Source organism: Hemicordylus capensis, chromosome 12, assembly GCF_027244095.1.
Source record: "Hemicordylus capensis ecotype Gifberg chromosome 12, rHemCap1.1.pri, whole genome shotgun sequence".
Lineage (NCBI taxonomy): Eukaryota > Metazoa > Chordata > Lepidosauria > Squamata > Cordylidae > Hemicordylus > Hemicordylus capensis.
This window is the reverse complement of record NC_069668.1, coordinates 4,339,338-4,359,962: the sequence shown is the minus strand read 5'-3', so window position 1 is coordinate 4,359,962 and position 20,625 is coordinate 4,339,338. Positions and strand designations below refer to the sequence as shown.

At 52.9% G+C, this 20,625-nt stretch overlaps 2 protein-coding genes across 10 annotated transcripts in view; both read right to left on the bottom strand.

The window, feature by feature from the left end:
- Nucleotides 1–1,050: 1,050 nt before the first annotated feature.
- On the bottom strand, nt 1,051–19,659 carry TMEM248 (transmembrane protein 248). Of its 6 annotated transcripts, none has more exons than XM_053274638.1 (7): nt 19,503–19,659; nt 11,854–12,030; nt 9,942–10,227; nt 8,281–8,431; nt 7,226–7,409; nt 5,247–5,390; nt 1,051–3,471 (listed from the first exon to the last, which is right to left on the bottom strand). In XM_053274638.1, exons 2-7 carry the CDS (start codon nt 12,010–12,012, stop codon nt 3,451–3,453), a joined length of 945 nt encoding a protein of 314 aa, XP_053130613.1. In that variant the 5' UTR covers nt 12,013–12,030; nt 19,503–19,659; the 3' UTR covers nt 1,051–3,450. The 6 variants fall into 6 exon arrangements, with proteins under 6 accessions (XP_053130613.1, XP_053130612.1, XP_053130611.1 ...); XM_053274637.1 differs by lacking the exon at nt 19,503–19,659 and adding an exon at nt 17,014–17,171; XM_053274636.1 differs by lacking the exon at nt 19,503–19,659 and adding an exon at nt 16,414–16,531.
- Nucleotides 19,660–19,796: 137 nt separating this feature from the next.
- The window catches only part of NCBP3 (nuclear cap binding subunit 3), a 47,421-nt gene continuing 46,592 nt past the window's right edge, over nt 19,797–20,625 (bottom strand). For all 4 annotated transcript variants that reach the window (XM_053274627.1, XM_053274625.1, XM_053274626.1 and 1 more), the window contains exon 13: nt 19,797–20,321. In XM_053274627.1, the coding sequence (XP_053130602.1) occupies nt 20,086–20,321 (236 nt within the window). In that variant the 3' untranslated portion in view covers nt 19,797–20,085. The remainder of the gene's footprint in view (nt 20,322–20,625) is intronic.

Below are 20,625 nucleotides of genomic sequence, written 5' to 3'. Positions count from 1 at the left end.
AACAATGAACCAATTGTTGCCCTCTCTCCATCTCTGGAAAACATTCCTGCTGATATTTGTTTCCATTCCTCCAACAACATTGGTGAAATTTTAGAGTAGCTTTTGTGTTTTTAAAGCTCTTCAGACCTTTAAACACACCATGGCATATTTGGGCACTGCAGGCTTGATCATCAGGACAAGAAACGCATGAGAACACATTGAAGGCTGAAAGTCTAGCAAAGCAATCACCTCTTTTCCACCTTTAGTCAAAATTCACAAAAAGCATTAATCCCCTCCAGAGAGTCCTGGCTACCCCAGCGGGTTCATGGACTATAAGAAACAAAAGCCAAAGGACCTTCCTTACGAGGTAAGGAGCACCTTCCTTACAAGGTAAGGCTAACACACCTGGGGCTTTTTAGTTTAGGAAAAACAACTGATGGGTGACATGATAGAGGCTTATAAAACTATGCATGGTTGGGAGAGAGGGAAATTGTTCACCCTCTTTCACAACACTAGAACTAGGGATCATCCCATGAAACTGACTGCCAAGTAATTTGGGACCTAGAAAAGGAAGTACTTGTTCGCACAATCCATAAGCAACCTCTGCCACAAGATGCAAGAACAGACACCAGCTTGGATGGCTTTAAGAAGGGCTTAGACAAATTCATGGAGGACAAGTCTATCGATGGCTACTAGTCTGAGGGCTATCGGCCCCCTCCAGCCTCAGAAGCAAGATGCCTCTAAATCTGTGTTCCCTCTAACAGGGATTCCCAGATGTTGTGGACTACAACTCCCATAATTCCCAAGCAAGAGCCACTGTAGATGGGGATTCTGGGAGTTGTAGTCCACAACATCTGGGAATCTCTGCTGGAGGGAACACGGCTCTAAATACCAATAGCAGGGGATCAGCAGCAGGAGAGGGGGCATGCACATACCTCTTTCCTGTAGGCTTCCAAAGGAATCTGGTAGGCCACTGTGTGAAATAGGACGCTGGACTAGATGGGCTTCCTTGGGCCTGATCCAGCAGGGCTGTTCTTATGTTGGTCAAGAGAACTTGAGGGGAACAAGAACTTGAGGGGACCGATAGTAATAAACTTTATTCTGCAAAGCAATATCCACATCTTACAAACACACACGCACACAAAAATTAACCTAGGAGAGAAATGTCATTACCCAAATCCATTACTGACCTTCAGGCCCACATACGAGTGAAATGCCATCTTAACCCTGCATTCCCCGCAGAGGAAATTCTCGGCTGCGGGAGGGGGGTGGAGGGAAGAGGAGAAACAAGGTCGGGAAACTTCACAGAATGCCAAAGAACAATTCAATCAGGAATGGCAGATTTCTAACGAGGAGACACAAATGGAATCAAAACTGATTCAAGTAATAGTGAAAAATGGGGCGGCGGGGGGGGGGGGAATAGAAGAAGGAAAAAAAGCTAAGATCAATATGATCCGAACAACCATTGCAATATTCCACAAGCAGCCTTCTTCCTGCCACACGATGCCGTCCTGCCCTCCTCCTGCCTCAGTTTTCCCCCCGCCCCCCAACTCCTTGGAATCACTTTCCAAGTACCCCCCCCCGGACCTTCCCAAAGGACCATACAAGCAAAAGGTGAGAGTAACACAATATTCTGTTTTCAAGAATCTACTTCAAAATAGGACATTCAAAACTTCTGTGGTGCTGGGATTCCCTCCCGCCCCGCCAGCCTCCAATTCTAAGAGAGCCATCCCCTTTTTCAGTATTCTTACTCAGATTCCCTCCCCAGATTCTTGACCCCAGGACTAGAACCCCCTAAAGAACATCACAGGCCTGGAGACGGTCCCAAGGCACCCCACAAGCAAACAAAACCAATGCAGGGACTCTGTGGCGTGAAAGCAAGCCGCGCATTGTGTCCTTCTGTGCAAAATGCCAACCAAGGAGTTCTCAAACTACTCTGGGAGAATAAAAGCAGAGGGAAGGGTGACTCCAGAAGGGGAAGGGTGCTATCAGGCAGGAGAGCTCAGAAGATGGGGAACTATTAAGGCAGCCAGAACTGTGTTGAAAGCAGTGACAAAAAGGATCCCCTATGCCTTTTTTTTTTAAAGTCAAGAGTGAAACTGGAGGATGGATTGGAGAAGGCTGTGCAAACCAAGAGGCCATCCAGAAAGGACAGAGAAGGAAAACCTGTAAGAAAGCAGCCCTCCGTCAAGCAAAGGCAGAAGAGCCCAGCCTTAAGCACCCACTGGGAAGTCTGCAAGGACGGCTTGCCTCCTCCGCAGCCCAAGTGGGCTGGTAATCTTTCCGCGCAGATAACAATCAGCTGCAACCAAACTGGGTCTATGGAGATGTGGTTTGAGGGTGTTACTAAGAGGCTGACCCAGCAATAGAACACCAGTGTCCTTTAACCCCTTTCATGAGGGTCCCCCAAGCCCAACGGAATATTCTTTTCCAATGGTAAGAACTGCCCTACTGTGCTGATGAACCAAGCGGAGTCCTGCGACTCTTCCATTTCATCCTCATAAAAAGCTCGCATCGCGCCAGAGAGGCAGCGACCCGTAAACCCACTCTCCGATACGCAAGTGGAGGCTCTGATGTGGGGTGTGCACAAGCATTCGGCATCTCCTCCCCCACCCCCACCTGAAATGGTATAGTCCCAGGAACTCCAACTCACCAGATGTACCTGCATACGAAAGGTTGCCTCACAGCAACAGCCCCGATTGGTCCAGGAGGAAGCCAGCGGGAAGCCAAGCAGTTATCGGCTTCAAGTGTCGCTTTGGAACTAGAACGCAGAGTGCAACCTCACCTCTCTCGCTTTTCTTCATCTAAAACTACGCCATCAATCTTCCTGCACTACAGCCAGAATTAACACATGAATATGTATCTCTCTCTCTCTCTCTCTCTCTCTCTCTCTCTCTCTCTCGAGAGAGAGAGAGAGAGAGAGAGAGAATATTGTTTCGAAACAAATCTAGAAACATTGGTATCTTTCTGCAAGCAGGGAGCAAACGGGGAAAGGAAGAGATGGTCAGTCACGGACACAGTGAACCCACAGAGTGCATCAGTGGTTTTGGCGTTACAGGATTGGATCTGAGATGCAAAACCGCTTCGGACAGACCGCTAGACGGGGGTGGGGGGGGGAGATAAGGTGCTTTTTCGAGACGCTTGCAAAAGGCATCCGAATTGTCCCAACGCAAGACCAGAAATAATCTCTGGCCTCCAACTAGGCAGAGTCAGACCATCACACAACAGTCCCACATCAGAGGAGGAAAGAGTTCAAAATGGTCCCAGGCAGCGGCCAACCACACTGGCTCCCCCTGTTCCAAGCACAGACTTTTATATAAATAACCGTGTTACAGGCACTTAAAATGTCTTTGGTTGGAATAACCCAACAGTAGAAGAGAGTGGAATCCGTAACGAATCGGGGGGCCCAGTTCTGGGCTCAGCAGAGAGCAGACTCGGACAGTCACTTTGGGAGGAAGGAGGCGATGGAGATCATGCTTCTGAAAAAGCAACCTGAAGAGATTGGGGCAAAGAGACGGCAGGGTTAGTCCGGAGCTCTCGTCCCAAGAAGCTGTTCTGGCGGCCCGTGTTGTGGGGCCGCTTGGGGTGGGCACCAGAGGGAACATCGGAAGCTGCCTTCTAGGGGGCCAGACCCATTGTCCATCTAGCTCAGTCTGGTCTACATGGACTGGCCCAGGTTTCAGGCCAGGGTCTCTCCCAGCCCTACCTGCAAATGCGAGGGGCTGAACCTTCTGCATGAAAAGCAGAGGCTCAACTTCTGAGCTCCAGCCCCATAGCAACATAGGAAGCTGCCTCAGGCCAAGGCCGGCCAGTGTGAGCCCTGGGAGGGATTCCCCTCAGGGGATGGAGCCGCTCTGGGAAGAGGAGAAGGTTCCAAGTTCCCTCCCTGGCAGCATCTCCCAAGATGGGGCTGAGAGAGATTCCTGCCTGCAACCTTGGAGAAACCGCTGCCAGTCAGAGGAGACAATACTGAGCTAGATAGACCAGTGGTCTGACTCAGAATATGGCAGCCTCCTCTGTTCCTATTGGTTCCCCAAGCTCAGTACTGCCCATGCTGACTGGTATCAACGCTCCAAGGTTTCAGGAAGGAGTTTCCCCCTACCAGGAGATGCTGCCAGGGACTGAACTTGCGAGGGCTCCTCCACTGAGCTATGGCTCCATCCACAAAGGGGAACAAACCTACAGGGCTCACATCTAGTTTCCTATTCAAATTCTGCCCTCCTATCCAAATGCACACCAAGGTGGGCCCTGCTTAGCCACGGGGACAATTCATGTCCACTACCCCAAGACCACCTCTCCTTCCCACCTACAAAACAGCATAGGAACAGAGGGAGCTGCCTTCTACTGAGTCAGACCCTTGGCCCATCGAGCTCAGTACCGTCGACACTGACTGGCAGCGGCTTCTCCAAGCTTGCAGGCAGGAGTCTCCCCCAGCCCTTCCAGGAGATGCTGTCAGGGGGTGAACCTGGGACCTTCTCCATGCAAAGTGGATGCTCGCCCACTGAGCTGTGGCCCCATGGTCTACAACAGAAGCTGCCTTATAGCAAGTCAGAGTCACGGTCCATCTAGCTCAGTATTGAGCTAGATCAGGCAGCATTTGACACCTCAGGCACCCCAGTACCCTTGGGCGGCCCTGCTAGCACATGCCCATAACATAAACACGGACGAAGTGCTTAAGGGCTTAAGGGGCCAATCACCCCAACACCAGAATCCCTCCAGCCAATGGAATCATCCCCAACGGAATCACCCTAGTCAATGCGTGGGGTTGCCCTGGTGCTTGGTAACGTTCTCAACCCTCAGAGACAGGAAGGGACTGCTCAGAGAGCGGAGACCGCCCACTAGGGCTGTGCACGGGACCGGTGGGGGCTGGTTGGACGGTGGGGACGGGATGGCTTTAAGGGCACTTAACCCCCCCACCCCACCCCACCCGCATTTCCCCCGCCGGCACATGATTCCCTAAAAGCCCGTCGGGGTGGCAGCGTACCTCCCTGCCGCCCCATTTCAATACATCCGATGTTTACCGGATATATCCGGAAGTACTAAACATCGAAACGGGGCGGCAGGGAGGGCTTTTAGGGAATTGCGTGCCAGTGGGGGAAACACGGCCTTAAAGCCACACACCCTGGCCGTCAAACCTTCAAGCCGGCCAGGGTTCGAACCGGTTCGGAGGCCCGTAAAAGGGCCTCGGAACCGGTTCGCACATGTCCCTACTGCCCACTCGCTCTGTCCTCCGTCCCCACCCGCCAGCACCTCCACCCCTTACCTACCTTTTCAGGACAGAACTCGGAGCTGGTCTGCCGTAGTTTGCTGGGCCTGCCTTTAATGACTGCATAGCAGAACATGGTGATGACCATCACAAAGAGGAAGTAACTGGTGTGCATTAGATGCAGGTTGATGAGCGAGCGGTCGTCCTATAGGGCGGAAGAAGAGAAGCACACACTACTAGGGGGCCCTTCACAGTGTGAAGACCGGCAGCCAGTGGGGGTTCCCATTAACCACTGTTCCCTCTAACAGAGATTACCAGAGATTGTTGACTCCAACTCCCAGAATCCCCAAGCAAAAGCCACTGAAGCTGGGGATTCTGGGAGTTGTAGTCCACAACCTCTGGGAATCCCTGTTAGAGGGAACACTGCCATTCACCCTGCTGTATTTACCTGAATCCAAGAGTAGGTTTCTTCTGTTTTTTGAGATTAGAAATCAGGAGGTTGTCTTAAATTCAGAGTCCTGTTCCTTTCGAGTAAATGCAGGCATAACCTGCATTTAATCTCGGCTTTGTAAGGGCGGCCGTCTTAAATTCAGAGTTATCTTCAATTTGGATCGATACACGTACATGTGGCTGCCTCACCGGTTCTTTATTTGCCTAGCATAATACAGAGCCCGGATCATTCCCAGTATCAAGTGCTGTGCCTTGCCCAATGCTGGGGGGCTTTTAAAGAAGGGAAACAAGGGGCCCCCTTGAACCCCAGAGCACTACACAATTTCTTAGCACTACACCTTAACTCTCTCCATTCCCCACTGTCTCCCCGTTTCAGGATCTGGACATTGCTAGTCAAAGATTATCAGAGCATGCACGTTTCTCATGATGGTTGTTCGCCGTGACTAGATCTTGTCTGTAAGAAACCAAGTCACCTTCTGCCAAGACATGCTCCACACACATACAACCTGTGCGCAGGCATAACTAGCCTCCCGTTGTGTCGACTGCACATACGGCAGTGCCCCTCCTATCTCTACCCTGCGTTTTAGGAGCCCTGTGAATACAGGAGCCAGCAGAGGTGCTCAGCGCCACATGGCAGACGATGATCTTTCACAAGGGGTGGGGTGACTTTTGACCAAGTTTGCACTCCTTGAGATGAGAAAGAGATGGCCGTATGGCCAAGGATCCAGCTGGCAGGGGGTTCCTGTGCTTTTCTTGTCCTGACCACCAGGCCTGCAGCAGGGATTTTTTAAAACTTTTAAAAGTTTTTTTAAAACACAACTACTATAAAATGTTGCCGGTGTTGTCAGAGGAATGGAAGTGAAAATTGGCAGGAATGTCCCTCAAAGGTTACTCCACAGAGAGAGTGTAACGATTTGTTCATTATTCCCTTAACCTGGACCCTAACCCTTACCTCTGTGCAAAAATCACTGCAACTCGACCCTAATCGTTTGGGGGTAGCGATGAAGAAGGGGTGGCTCACACAGAGAAGGCTGTCAGTGCCATGATGCTATCACCCATTTTCCATCTCTAGGCAAGCCGATGTTGCCAGAAATCATTATGAGCACCAGTGTTCCCTCTAAGGCATGTGCACGCTCACAAGTTTTTGGATGTCCGCTCAGTTCATTTTAGATCCCGCTCAGGTTGAATCAGGACGGCCCCACTCTGAATGCATATGGGCACACACTCCTTAATACTGCCACCCAGAACGAAATTCATTCTGCACACGGATGAAAAGAATTAGGGACAACACTGATCAGAACTCATCCCGAGAGGGTCCCAGTGGCCAAATCTTGTGGGCCTGGCTCACAGTCTATACACCAAGGCTCACGTTTAAAATACACACACACTTGAACACAGGCACAAGCCTGAACCAGTGTTCCCTCCAACAAGGATTCCCCGATGCTGTTGACTACAACTCCCAGAATCCCCAGCCAAAGGCCATCGCAGCTGGGGATGCTGGGAGTTGTAGTGAACATCATCTGGGAATCCCTGTTTGAGGGGACCCCGGTCAGGCAAGCCAGGCAAGCGGAGCGTAAGAGGATCACTTACGTCAGGAACGATAACCGTCAGTTTGGGGTTTAATGCATGGTAGACCTTGCCGATGGCGCCTTTGTAACACCAGAAAGGGTTGTAGTCTTGGGAGTACTTTGTGTTGGAGTCCCTCGCCGTGGTGAAGATTTTGTACCAGAAGGTGGCGTTGATGTAGGTCTCCGGAATGCAGTGCAGAGGCTGCCTGCAAAGCAACACACACGTCTGAGCGGCACGCCCTGCCCTCCGTTCTGTGGGCTTAGCAAGAGCCGACCAGAGGGCAGCAGAGAAACGACAGCTGAAAACTCGCCCTGGCATTGCCCGCCATCCCAAGAGCCGGTCTGGCCAAAGCAAGCGCTAACTGTGCCCCCTTTCCCAAGCTGGTATGCCCCGGTTTGCATTTGGATGGGGCATTACATACGGCCATTCTCTGCTGTTAAAGATTCCCCTGAGGGGATGGGGCCATAGCTCAGTAGCAGAGCATCTGCTTTGCATGCAGAAGGGACCCCAGTTCACTCCCTGGCAGCATCTCCAGGAAGGGTTGGGAGAGACTCCTGTCCTGAAACCTCTGAGGGCTGCTGCCAGTTAGTGCAGGCAACACTGAGCCAGAGGGAACAATGGGATGACTCTGGAAAGATACGAGCTTCATAGGTTCATCTGCTTGGCATGCAGAAGGCCCTAGGTTCAGTCCCTGGCAGCATCTCCAGGTAGGCCTGGGAGAGACTCCTGCCGGAAACTTTGAAAAGCTGCTGCCAGTCAGTGTAGGCAGTACAGAATAATGTGTTAGACTGAGCCCTAGGCACATTACTTCCCCACTGTGCCATTAGGCGGCTGTGTGTGTGTGTATTAAAAACATGAATGGGCACGTATATGGTTTTTGTTTTTTTTTAAGTATTTTAAAAAATTGAAAAGCTCTAGAGGTGCCACTTCTGTGAACTGGTCAAAACCCAAGCTTTTTTAAAAGTCTTTTTACGAACGAGTGGCTAACCAGGGAAAGCTATTTTCACTGGGCATCGAGGCAAACCTGAAGCCACTAGGAGAGCAATCACCCGGGAAGGAACGGTTGAGAGCCTTACACGGTGACAGGAAAGACAGTGGAGGCCGCTGTCACAGTCATGCAGGTGGGGAAGACAGCTTGGTCACAGTGGCCGTGCAGAACGCAGTCGTCCGAGTTCCAGGCAGCCGGCAAGGTGAAGGTGATGTTGATCTCCTCGTGAGCTTCTCGGCCTTTGAGTGGGGAAAGGGCATCTTAGCTGGCTGGAGTCATTTCTCTGGCATTTTAAACCTAGAAGCATCATGACTGTGTCCAACAAGAGCCAGGCCTGCTCCGCGTCGGCCCTCCTGCTGATGTTGGCCTACAACTCCCATCATCCCTGGCCATGAGCCACTCTGCCTGGGGATTATGGGAGTTGTAGTCCAAAAACAGCTGGGGGGGCAAAGGGGGGAAACCGCCCTGCAGCTACAGACAGTTTTCGAGATACTTTCCTTTGGTTCACCCTGGTTTGCATTTGAATGGGAGACAACATATGTGAATACTGTAAGATATTCCCCTTAGGGGATGAGGTCGCTCTGAGAAGAGCATCTGCAGGTTCCAAGTTCCCTCCCTGGCAGCATCTCCAAGATACAGATGAGAAAGACTGCTGCCTGCAACCATAGTGAAGCTGCTGCCAATCAGTGCAGACAATACTAAGCTAGATGGACCAAGGGTCTGACTCAGTATATGGCAGCTTCCTCTGTTCCTATAATCACAAGAGACTCCCTTCTGCACAAGGGCTGCACAACTGCAAGTCCCACCAGCCGTGACTACTGGCCACTGTGGCCAGGGATTATGGGAGTTGTAGTCCCAACAGGAGTCAGCGGGCCAAAGCTGTGTAGCCCTGTCCTCAGATTTCATTCTAAGGCTCGGCTCTCCAGCTATTGCTGGACTACAACTCCCATCATCCACAGCCACACTTTTATTTCTTGTGGCTGGGGGTGATGGGAGCTATAGTCCAAGGTTTACCTACTGCAGTCTAAGAGAGAGAAGCAGGTGATTGACGAAGACAGACCTGTACCAGTGGTGACCCAGCAAGCCAAAGGCAGCCTGACCTAACTTAGTTTAGGGAAGAACTGGTCTTGTGGCGGCAAGCACAAATTGTCCCCTTTGCTAAGCAGGGTCCTCCCTGGTTTACATTTGAATGGGAGACCACATAGGAGCACTGTATGCGATTCCCCTTAGGGGCTTGGGGCCGCTCTGGGAAGAGCATCTAGGTTCCCAGTTCCTTCCCAGGCATCTCCAAGAGGGCTGAGAAAGACTCCCGCCTGCAGCCTTGGAGAAGCCGCTGTTAATCAGTGCAGACAATACTGAGCTAGATGGAACAAGCGTCTGACTCAGCAGAAGGCAGCTTCCTACGTTCCCATGGTCCCAGACTTTTTTAAACAAGTCTTTTAACACAACCCCTTTTTAACAGGCTACTGGCTCACATCCACACAAAGTCTCTCATAAGCAGCCATACTGAAGTTAATGGGACACGTTTACTTTATTAATTTCAACTTGTGAGTGCTGCCCGATATTTCCCTGAGGGGATGGGGCCGTAGCTCAGTGGAAGAGGATCTGCTCTGCATACAGGAGGTCCCAGGTTCAATCCCCAAAGAGCATGAAACTTCAGAGAGATGCTGCCAGTCCGTGCCGACAATACTGAACAAGACGGACCAAGGGTCTGACTCTACAGCAGCTCCCCCTGTTAACGAACCATACCTGAGAGGCCGATTTGGTGTCCAAAAATGGTGGAGCTCAAGTGGGTGATATTCCGGGAGAAGCCCCCAAAGGGCTTGAGGGGGTCCAGTGTCAGAGTGATGGCAACAGAGGTGTTGATGGGGCCAGAATCCTCTAGTGTCTGGGGAGAGGGAGTGGAGGGCCGGGCCTGGCTACTGGTCATGGCGCTGTCTTGAGTGGTGGTGTCATTCATGAGGTGCTTTAGGGTCTCATTCTCCGAAATGCACAAGTCCAGATTGTTGAAGCGCAGCAGGAAAGTATTCCAGTCCTAAAAAGGGGGGAAACCAGACTTCATGCGGAGATTGGACCTGGAAAAAGAACTACGGTCCCATTTCCCGGGGATCTGCTGCCTACTGAGTCAGACCACTGGTCCGTCTAGCTCAGTATCATCCACACTGACTGGCAGCAGCTCGCCAAGGTCCCAGGCAGGAGTCCCTCCAGGCCCTACCTGGAGATGCTGCCAAGGACTGAACCTGGGACCCTCTGCGAGGAAAGCAGCTACGGCCCCATCTCCGAAGAGGAAGGAATATCTTACAGGGCCCACATGCAGTGTTCCCTCTAAGGTGTGCACATGTTCGTGCGCACACAAATCTGACGCCCGCTCAGTCAATTTTAGGCTGAATCAGGAAGGCCCCGCTCTGAATGCACATGTGCGCGGGCACATTGCCTTGGTATTGCCACCCAGAACAAAACCCGTTCTGCACACCGATGGAAAGAATTAGAGAGAACCCTGCCCACACGTAGTCACACGTCAAAATGCAACCCAAGCTTAGCAAAGGGGACAATTCACGCTCACTTCCGTAAGACTCACTCTGCACCCCAAAGAGCGGTGGGGAGGGGGGTCTGGCAGGCACGCCCAGTGCCGGCATTTCAAACACCCCCTCCTGCAACCTACAGCTGCTGGCTCAGAAAAGGGGCGACCGGAGTTCGCAGTGGCTGCTGTGCCGTTGGGAGGCACTCAGAGCTTGCATCTCTCACGCAGCCGCTGTCCAGCAAAGCACTGGGAAGAGGGCCAGTTTCCAAAGCAGCTTGTCATCTAGCATGAAGCACAAGAGCCAAGTGTCCCACCGGGCACGCGAGAGCCGTTATTGGCTTCCCCAAGAGAGGTCTCCCGCCCAGCAAGCCAGGGAGCTCGTTCCAGCCAATGCAGCCACGCTTCTGGCCAAGCCTCCCGGAGCTCGTTAAGCCAGCATGTCCAGCCAAGGGCACCTCTCCTCTGCCAGGATGTGCAGGAAGCTGCTGCCGACTGAGTCAGACCCAAGGCCCATCCAGCGGAGTGCTGTCTGCACTGACTTGGCAGCAGCTCTCCAAGGTTTCAGGCCGGAGCCTTTCCCAGGCTGACCGGGAGATGCCAACGAGTGAACCTGGGACCTTCTGCATGCAAAGCAGATGCTCTTCCACCGAGATACGGATGCTCTCAAGGAACAAGTCACGCAGCCACCTCCCGAGTCCGAGGCTTGGTCTGTCTAGGACCAAGCGCTTTTACAGCCATCTAGGACCAAGCACCAGGAGAGCTGGACTTGTGGTTGCAAGCATGAATCGTCCCCTTTGCAAAGCAGGGTTCTCCCTGGTTGCATATGAATGGGAGACTAGCAGTGTGTGCACTGTGAAAAGATTCCTCTTTAGGGTCTGGGAAGAGCAGAAGCTTCCAAGTTCCCTCCCTGGCAGTATCTCCAAGAAAGGGCTGGGAGAGACTCCTGCCTGCAACCTGGGAGAAGCCGCTGCCAGTCTGTGCAGATGATACTGAGCTAGATGGACCAAGGGCCTGACTCAGTAAACAGCAGCTTCCTAGAATACAACGGTCTGGCTCTGCAGAAGGCAGCTTCTGAGGCACCTGGGACCTTCTGCGAGCAGAGCAGGTGTTCTCCTGCTGAGCTCCGGCCAGGCCCTTTACCTCGGTCATTTCGGGCGACTTGATCTCCTTGATTTTGAAGAAGTAGCCCAGGGTGAGGAAGGCGATGGCCATGGCGCTGACGCTGACCATGAACACAACGAGGGGCGGGCGGCCGCTGATGTAGACCTTCAGGTTCTCCAGAGGGTTGATGCTGAGCATGGTGCTGGCTGGGCCCGCCTGCAGGGAGAGAGAGGGAGAGAGAGTCAGGCGTGCGCTTGCTGGCAGGAGGCAGGCCCCCTCTTTTCTTGGATCGGTCCTGGGCGCCCACCGGGAATACGTCCCAGACTACGGTCGCCCAGAGTGCCAGATACCAAGGAATCCTATTGAGACAGGCATAGGGAGGCTGCAGGATAACCCAGGGGAAGCGAGATTAAGCAGCAGACTGACAGCAAGAGCTTCTTCAATGCGGGCTGGGGCTGCGGGGTCAGGATCTGGGGCTCAGACAGGGATGGGCAATCCACAAGCAGGAGAGGGAAAACCCTGGAAGGCCAGGCCAAAGAGAGAGGCTTTAAGGGCTCTCCGGAAAGTCAATAATGAACTCAAAATATGGATTTCTGCCGGGAGTGCATTCCACAGCCCAGGAGCAGCTGCAGAGAAGGCCCACCTCGGAGTCGCCACCAGACGAACCGAGGGTAACTGGAGACGGACCGCCTCGGACGACTTTAACGTGCGGCGGGGGTCATGCAGAAGAAGGCACTCTCTGAGAGATCTGATCCTGAGCCTTCCAGAGCTGCCCAACTCTGGCCTGCCTGCAAACACTGAACTCCCGTCATCCCTGACTACTGGCCACAGTGGCGGGGTATGATGGGCATTGTAGTCCAACACAGCAGGTGGGCTGTGAAGTCCCCTCCAGCTGCGTCAAGGATGATGGGAGTTGGAGTCCCACCTCCGCAGGAGGGCCAGTGAGGTGTGCGCTCGCAAGTTTTTTGATGTCCGCTCATTTTAGATCCCGCCCAGGTTGAATCAAGAAGGCCCCACTCCGGATGCACCGCCTTGATGCTGCCGCCCAGAACAAAACTCGTTCTGCACAGAGATGAAAGAAATCAGAGAGAACACTGCCGCCAGGTCGAAAAGGCAGGTTTTAATGGCCAAGGGCAAGGTGGCTCAGAAGCCCGGTGTCTGGCTGCCCGGCTCCCTTTGAGCTCAGCAGGCGGAGCTGAACTGGATTCGGCCCAATGAACAGGTCAGTGGTTCACGGAGACAGATGGGAAACCCCTGGAGCGGAACCAGGACAGAGAATTGAGGCCCTCCTTTGTTGGGAGGGCTGAACTCATAAGCCAAGGAGAACAGCATCCCTCTAATTGAAAGCAAGGAGGCCCAGAAAGGCTTCTAAGCGTCACAAGACAGCACTTTGGAACCACGGCAATCACCTCCAAGAAGCTCGGGACGGGAATCTGTTTCCTCGTCAACACAGGGCACAATGGAAGGAGATCTCTTTCCTGCAGTGGTGTGAAGGAAGGTTTCCTGTCAGTCAGGAGCAGTGTTCCCTCTAACGGGTTCCCAGATGATGTTGACTACAACGCCCAGAATCCCCAAGCAAAAGCCACTGCAGCTGGGGATTCTGGGAGTTGTAGTCAACAACATCTGGGAATGCCTCTTAGAGGGAACACTGGTCAGGAATTCCTTCACCTCTAGAGAATTCAGCAAACCGTTGCTCATTATGCATCCTGAGCAGGTGGGTGAGCAAAGACGCGTTCAGGCCTCCTGAAGCCGAGGCCTTTGCCGAGGGTCACACAGGATGAAGGGGAAGAGGAAATTCCCTAATGGAAGAACGGGCTTCTTGCTCCCCAACTGACACTCTGAACCAACCCACCAAGCTCAGTGGTCAAGAACAGCAAGATGAAAACTGTAAGAGGAGAACAGGGATGCTGGACATGGCCAGAGGAAGCTGCCTTATACTGAGTCTGACCATTGGTCCGTCTAGCTCAGGATTGTCTACACCAGTGTTTCTCAACCACTGGTCCCTGGACCGCTGCCGGTCCCCGAAGGGTTGAGTGCCGGTCCCTGACTGGGAGTCAACCCCCCCCCCCAACTGAAATCAAGGCACTCATTTCCTCAATTTTGCACATGGCACGGAAGAGGAAGAGTATCACGGAGGCGTGGGACCCTTCTTGTGCCTTGCCTCCACGTGCTGCTGAGATCTTCCTACAGCTATCTTATTCCCTATCTTTACAGCTTCAAACTGTATGGATGCGGGGGCATGGAGGAAAAAGTATGGCAGTGGGCGCCACTTGAAGGGCTGCTGGTTCTTGCATGCTCATTGTTTGCAGCCAAAGGTTGGTTGATTGAAACCCAGCTGCCTGTTGTGGTCGAGGCGCCTTGAGAGGGAACGCTGTTTCCCTCTTGCATCAGTGGGGCTTGCTTGTATGTTGTTTTCATTGGCCCCATGTAGCTTTTGAATTTTTCTAATGGCCCAACATCCCCTCTCCATTGAGTAATCACAAGCACCTCCACTCCAGACATACTGGAGACAAATTTGTTCACCCAGGCTTTTAGATTTAGGGGTTCTCAACCTTGGGTACCCAGACGTTGGTGGACAAAATGCCATTGTTGTTGGGGGTTATGGGAGTTTAACTGAGGGACCCAAGGTTAAGAACCCCTAATATTCCATGTTTGCAAAAGATTCCAAATTTAATTATTTTAATGCTTATATTATTTTCATTCTAAACTGCCCAGAGATGCAAGTTTTGGGCAGTATAGAAGTCTGATAGACAGATAGACAGATAGATAGATAGATAGACAGACTTGAAACCCCTTTACTAACTGCTGGTCCGGGAAACTGCGCATGAAGAATGTAGCGGTCCTTGAAACTCTGCACGAAGAATTTAGCGGTCCTTGACTCCAAAAAATTTGAGAAACACTGGTCTACACTGACTGGCACCACTCTCCAGGATTTCAGGCAGGGGTCTCTCGCAGCCCAACCTGGAGATGCTACCAGGGATTGAATCGGGGACCTTCTTGCGTGCAAAGCAGATACTCTACCACTAAGATACAGCCCCAACCTCAAATAGGAATATAGGAAGCTGCCTTATACTGAGTCAGACCATTGGTCCATCCAGCTCAGTATAGTCTGCACAGACTGGCAGCGGCTTCTCCAAGGTTGCAGGTAGGAATCTCTCTCAGCCCTATCTTGGAGATGCCACCAGGGAGGGAGCTTGGAACCTTCTGCATGTAAGCATGAAGGGGCTCTTCCCAGAGCGGCAGTGTTCCCTCTAAGGGGGATTCCCAGATGCTGTTGACTACAACTCCCATAACCCCCAAGCAAAGGCTATTGCAGCTGGGAATGCTGGGAGTTGTATTCAACAACATCTGGGAATCCCCCTTAGAGGGAACATTCCAGAGTGGCCCCATTCCCTAAGGGGTATGTCTTACAGTGCTCACACATGTAGTCTCCCATGCAGGTGCAAACCAAGACAGACCCTGCTTAGCAAAGGGTCAGTTCATGCTTGCTGCCACAAGACCAGAGATGTGTGTTGTAGCTACCGGCAGTTGACTCTCCTCCCCAGACGCCCCGAGACCAGCCTTCGCCAAGGGCCAACTCACTGGCTCTTGATCTGAGCAAGATGGACAGAAATGGAAGAAACCCTGGCTGAGAGCTTTGGAAGATGAGGGGAAGCCTCAGCCACAAAGGGGCCATTACCTTGTGTGGCCCGAGTCTACTCCCTCTTGGCCCACAACCTCTTGTCCCTGTCCCAACAGCAGCAAACCTTGCCAACTCAAGTCATTGAAGACAACCAGAAGCACTCTCTAGAGTTGCTCCACACCTCAGGACGAACGGAGACGCCCGGGGAGAACAAGAAGGTTCCCAACTCTCTCCCAGCGAGCCGCCGTGAATGGAGAGATTCCGAGAGCAGATCTGGAACTCTCAGGTGTTCCGTCAACAGCCAGCCCTTCAGAGGTGGAGGCAACTCACCACTTGGGCAAGGTGGGACACCTCCGCGGATTTCGAAAGCAGTGACAAGATCCTCCGTCCTGGCTGCAAAACAGAGCTAAGAACCCCTGCTAACTAGACAAAGAGGTACCTCTTAAAATGAGAACACTCTATAAGCAGAGGCAGATTTGTCCCTGTCTAACCCCAACACAGTGTCTTTAGGAACATAGGAAACTGCCATATACTGAGTTAGACCATTGATCTATCTAGATCAGTATTGTCTGCACAGACTGGCAGCAGCGGCTTCTCCAAGGTTGCAGGCAGGAATCTCTCTCTCAGCCCTATCTTGGAGATGCTGCCAGGGAGGGAACTTGGAACCTTCTGCTCTTCCTAGAGTGGCTCCATCCCTGGAGGGGAATATCTTCCAGTGCTCTCATATCAAGTCTCCCATTCAGATGCAACCAGGCCGGACCCTGCTTAGCTAAGTGGACAAGTCAGGCTTGCTCCCACAAGACCAGCTCTCCTCTCCTTTCCCACAGACTCATGGTGGGTGTTTGCCTTATCTTTCTTTTTAGATTTTGAATCCCACTGAAAGGGGACTTGCTCTTTTTTCTACTTCAGCTGTTTGGAGAGCTCTTGTAATTGAAAAACAGCACATATCTATTCCTAATGATGATAAGAATGCTTACAGTGGGGTTAGGAGGAGGAGAAAGGAAGAAAACGCTTCTTATCGCCACAGCTGGGCCTGCCTCAAGAGCTGCCACAAGTGGAGGAGAGATCCAGCTTGAAGAGAGACGCACTCTTCCTTGGAATGGGGCGGAGGAAGAATAGGGAGAAAGGAAGAATGGGGGAGACATCACCCCACCCCCACCCCATGGCATAGGAAGAAAGGGAGGACCCTCTGTCTCCACAGCACAGGAAGTAGGGGAGGCCCTCTACCTCACACCCACGGCATGGGAAGAAAGGGAGACGCTCTCCCTGCAAACTCCCCTCACAGCATAGGAAGAAGGGGGACCTCCTCCCATGGCATGGGAAGAAAGAGGAGGCCGGCCCTCCCCCCCCCGTAGTATAGGACTAAGAGGAGACCTCCTCCCCCCCAATCCCTCGTAATGGGGGGGGGGAAACAGGGGCCTCCCCCTCACAAGGAGCCGCACCGCCCCCCCGCCCGAAAAGGGACCCCAGAGTAGCGCCTTCCCTCATTCCGCCCCAGCCTGGCGGGGAGCAGCCCGGGGGGGCTGCGGAGGGCCAGGCTCGGCCAAGACCGCCCCCCCTCCCTGCCCGGGGCCTACCGGGGGCGGCGGCGGGGGGCGCGGCGGGCTCTCTCAGCGCCGGGGCTGCATCCTCCTCCTCTTTGGCTGCCCCGCCCGCAGGGAGGCAGACAGGAAGACGGAGGCCGCGCACGGACACATTTCCGTCGCTCCTCCAGCGGGCTAGCGAGCGGCGCCCTCCGAGTGACGTCAGCAGCGAGTCGCGGCCGCCGCCCTCCCAGCCACCGGTTCGAATCCCGACCGCCTACTGGGCTCGGGGAAGAAGGGTGCCGCCGCAACCCAAGAGCGGCTGTCTGCGCGGCTCCGCTCTTGCCTTCCTCCTCCGCGGGGCAGACTCGGGCCGCTGCCACTTACTAGAACGAGATGCACGGGAACTTCGCTGCCTCCCGCGGAGCCCTGACTTGGGTCCATCTAGCTCAGAATTCTCCCAGCACGGGCTGGCAACTGCTCGGAAATGCTGCAGGGACCCACCATGCATGCCGAGCACATACTCTCGTCTAGGCTGAGCTGCGGCTGTTTCTGGTGGAGGAACCCGGGAAACTGCCGAATATGGAGTCTGAGCATTGGTTCCCCCACCCCCTCAGTATGTTAGGAAGCTGCCATATACCGAGTCAGGCCCTTGGTCCATCTGGCTCAGTAGTGTCTACCCAAACTGGCAGCATCTCATAGGAACATTGGAAGCTGCTGTATACTGAGTCAGGCCCTTGGTCCGTCTAGCTCAGTATTGTCTACCCAGACTGGCAGCGGCTTCTCCAAGGTTGCAGGCAAGAGTCTCTCTCAGCCCTGTCTTGGAGATGCTGCCAGGGAGGGAACTTGGAACCTTCAAATACTGCCCCTAAGGGGAATCTCTTCCAGTGCTCACACTTCTAGCCTCCCATCCATCTACAAACAGGGCGGACCCTACTTAGCTAAGGGGACCAGTCATGCTTGTGACCACCAAACCAGCTCTCTTCTCTGACCGGTAGCAGTTCCAGCTCAGCCTTGGCAGAGGCTCTCCAGGCATGCAGGCAGGGCTCTTTCCTAGCTGGAGATGCTGTCACCTGGGACCTTCTGCTCTGCATCAAAGTATATGCTCTGCTACTGAGTTATGACCCCCATTCCATACACACAAGCAGCTGCTTTGTACCGAGTCAGGCCACTGGTCCATCTAGCTCCGTACTACCCACACTGACCGGCAGAGGCATCCACACTTGCAGCCAGGGATTGAACCTAGGACATGCTACATGCAAAGCCCGATCCAATCCCTGGCGGCATCCCTATAAGGTCCTCAGCCTGGGCTCTCTGCAACAACACCCCTCCCTGGAAACACTTCCAGAGGCCCAAATCCTTTCGTCAGATCTGGCTCATGCAACTTTCCCCCTTTCCCCCCGAACTTTTGTTCACGTGCTTCTGAAGCCATCATTCACTCTCTCATTCCTAAAGCTACCTTGACCTGGCCAGCGGACTATTGTGCAGCCAGAATGGGGATTCTGCGTTCAATGGGCATAGTGGCCGCTGGGATTTCCCCCTCGCCAAGGCAAGAACATTCCTTGCAACCAGAAAGCGTTGATCAAGGATAAGCTGTAATCTATAGGAAAGCACAGATCGGAGAAAATACACATCTGAACAGCCTCTTCCAGTGATCAAACGTTACGTTTACTTTTGGCCACTGATGCCGAAACAGACGGAGGGCAATACAAAGACAAGGACACCGTGACGACTGGTTGCTGGCTTGCCTCCTCGTCAGATTTGGTCACGAACGAACACACTCGTGCCTGAACTGGTCTCCTTGGGTACAAGGACTCTCAGCCAATCGGCCCTTGCTTGTCTAAACCACCAAGCACACGCTTGTGAGTAAAAATGGGAGTGGGGAGGGGGGGAGAGGGAAACATCCACTTCGCCAAAGAGTAGATCGAGACAAGTTCTGACGTGGCATTTAGCTGTGCGCTCGGAGGGGCTCAATTCTGGCACGGGGTGGAAACTGGTTTTGCTATATGTCTTACCGGCCAGAATGTTATCAAGTCACCTGTTTCCTGCAAAAGGGGCCAGCCGCACAGACAAAAGTCTCTAAGCTACTATGAAGAAATGTAACTAAAAAGGAGGCAGGGTGGAGAAGTGATTCACAAATCTCTCTCTCTCTCACACACACACTCACACACACACACGGCAGTGATCCACCAGAAACTGCTCCTTGCCCGCGCCTCGTTTCTTGTCAAGGGTTTGTGCAAGATACATTCCCATCAGACACCACCGGCTAAGATTCCGTACTACTCTATGCAAACACCGTATTTCGTAGATATAGCTATCTATATATAATTTGGAACGCACATATGAAACCATCACGGTAGCTTTCACTGTCGCCAACAGCAAAAAAATCTCATTCATATATATATATATATATATATATATATATATATATATAAATATTAGGGTTTCCATTACTGGGTATCTGTGAGAACATTATAAAGAGACTGGAAATAAAGTTACTTTCAATAACCAACAAAAAGCACCTTTCTGGGTTGCATACACACCCTTTCAAAAGGCTTCGGACAGGACAACGGGTTGTTGGGGGCGGGACATGCTCCCGACGATGCAGAAAGCCCGTCCGGGTGGGAGTCTATCCAGAACTGCGAATATGGATGCCAGAACTACATTCGCTGCCTTCAGGTGGATTGACATTCAGGGTAATTCTGGAGGTGGTCGAAGAGACGGCCGGCAAAGTCTACTCTGGTGGGCTACCCAGAGGAGGGCCAGAAAGGCAAAGATGATGAGTGAAAGGAGTTCCATGTCTGTGGAGGGAAGGGCTGAAATTCTTTCTTAAAAAAAAAAAAAAAAAACCAAACACAAAACCCCAAGCTCCCCCCAAAACCCGCACATGGAAATATCACCAGTCTTCTACAAAGCCCCCACCCGCCTGCCTGTCTTTTCAGGAAACGCACAGATCCGGCCACTGTCCTTCCCCGCCCCCGCTCCCGATTCCTTGATGTAGGGGATCCAAGCTTCCCACTGGGTGAGGTGCCTGGACCCAGAGCAGCGTCCCACTGGGGGGCCACAGGGCAAAGTCGAGAGGGGAGAGGCGCAGCCACGGCCGCTCTCAAGACATCCCCGGGGCCGTCACGACTCCGTGTCGGAGCCAGAGCTGCTCTCCCGGCTGATTTCGATCTGCAGAGAGGGAAGGTGGTCCAGGCGGCTCTTCTTCTGGCGGGACTGCTCCTTCTCCTTGATCAGGGCCCCCCACGCCCGCTGGAGCTCAGAGTCCTCCTCCTCCGGAGATACCGCTGGCTTTTCTGCTTTCTCCGGGACCTTCTCCTGCACTTTGGATGAGGCTCCTAAACGCATCCACAAGTTTGCTGATGAGGCATGGAAGAAGGGGGGGAGGGGAGAGAAAGAGAGGGAGAAAAGAAGTTGTTGTTATTATGACTACATTTAGACCCTGCTAACTTGGCAAAGAGGCACCTTTTAAAATGGTAATTCTCTTGATTTAGCAGGGGGAGAGTAACTGGCCCTCTCCACCCCCAGCACAGTCCCTCCAGTGGCTGTGGCTGGTGCCTGTCTTGTGTTTCTTTTTAGATTGTGAGCCCTTTGGGGTTCACCTGAATTTGTTCTTTTAGATGCCAGGTGAAGACCTTTCTGTTCACTCAGGCTTTTATTCAT

Excerpts from the sequence above, each read along its gene's own strand:
- TMEM248 (XM_053274638.1), bottom strand. The coding sequence starts at position 12,012 with ATGCTCAGCATCAACCCTCTGGAGAACCTGAAGGTCTACATCAGCGGC. Across the intron at positions 10,228-11,853 it reads AGTCGCCCGAAATGACCGAG|GACTGGAATACTTTCCTGCT; the intron begins GTAAAGGGCCTG and ends CCCCCTTTTTAG. Across the intron at positions 8,432-9,941 it reads ACACCAAATCGGCCTCTCAG|GCCGAGAAGCTCACGAGGAG; the intron begins GTATGGTTCGTT and ends CCCCACTCAAAG.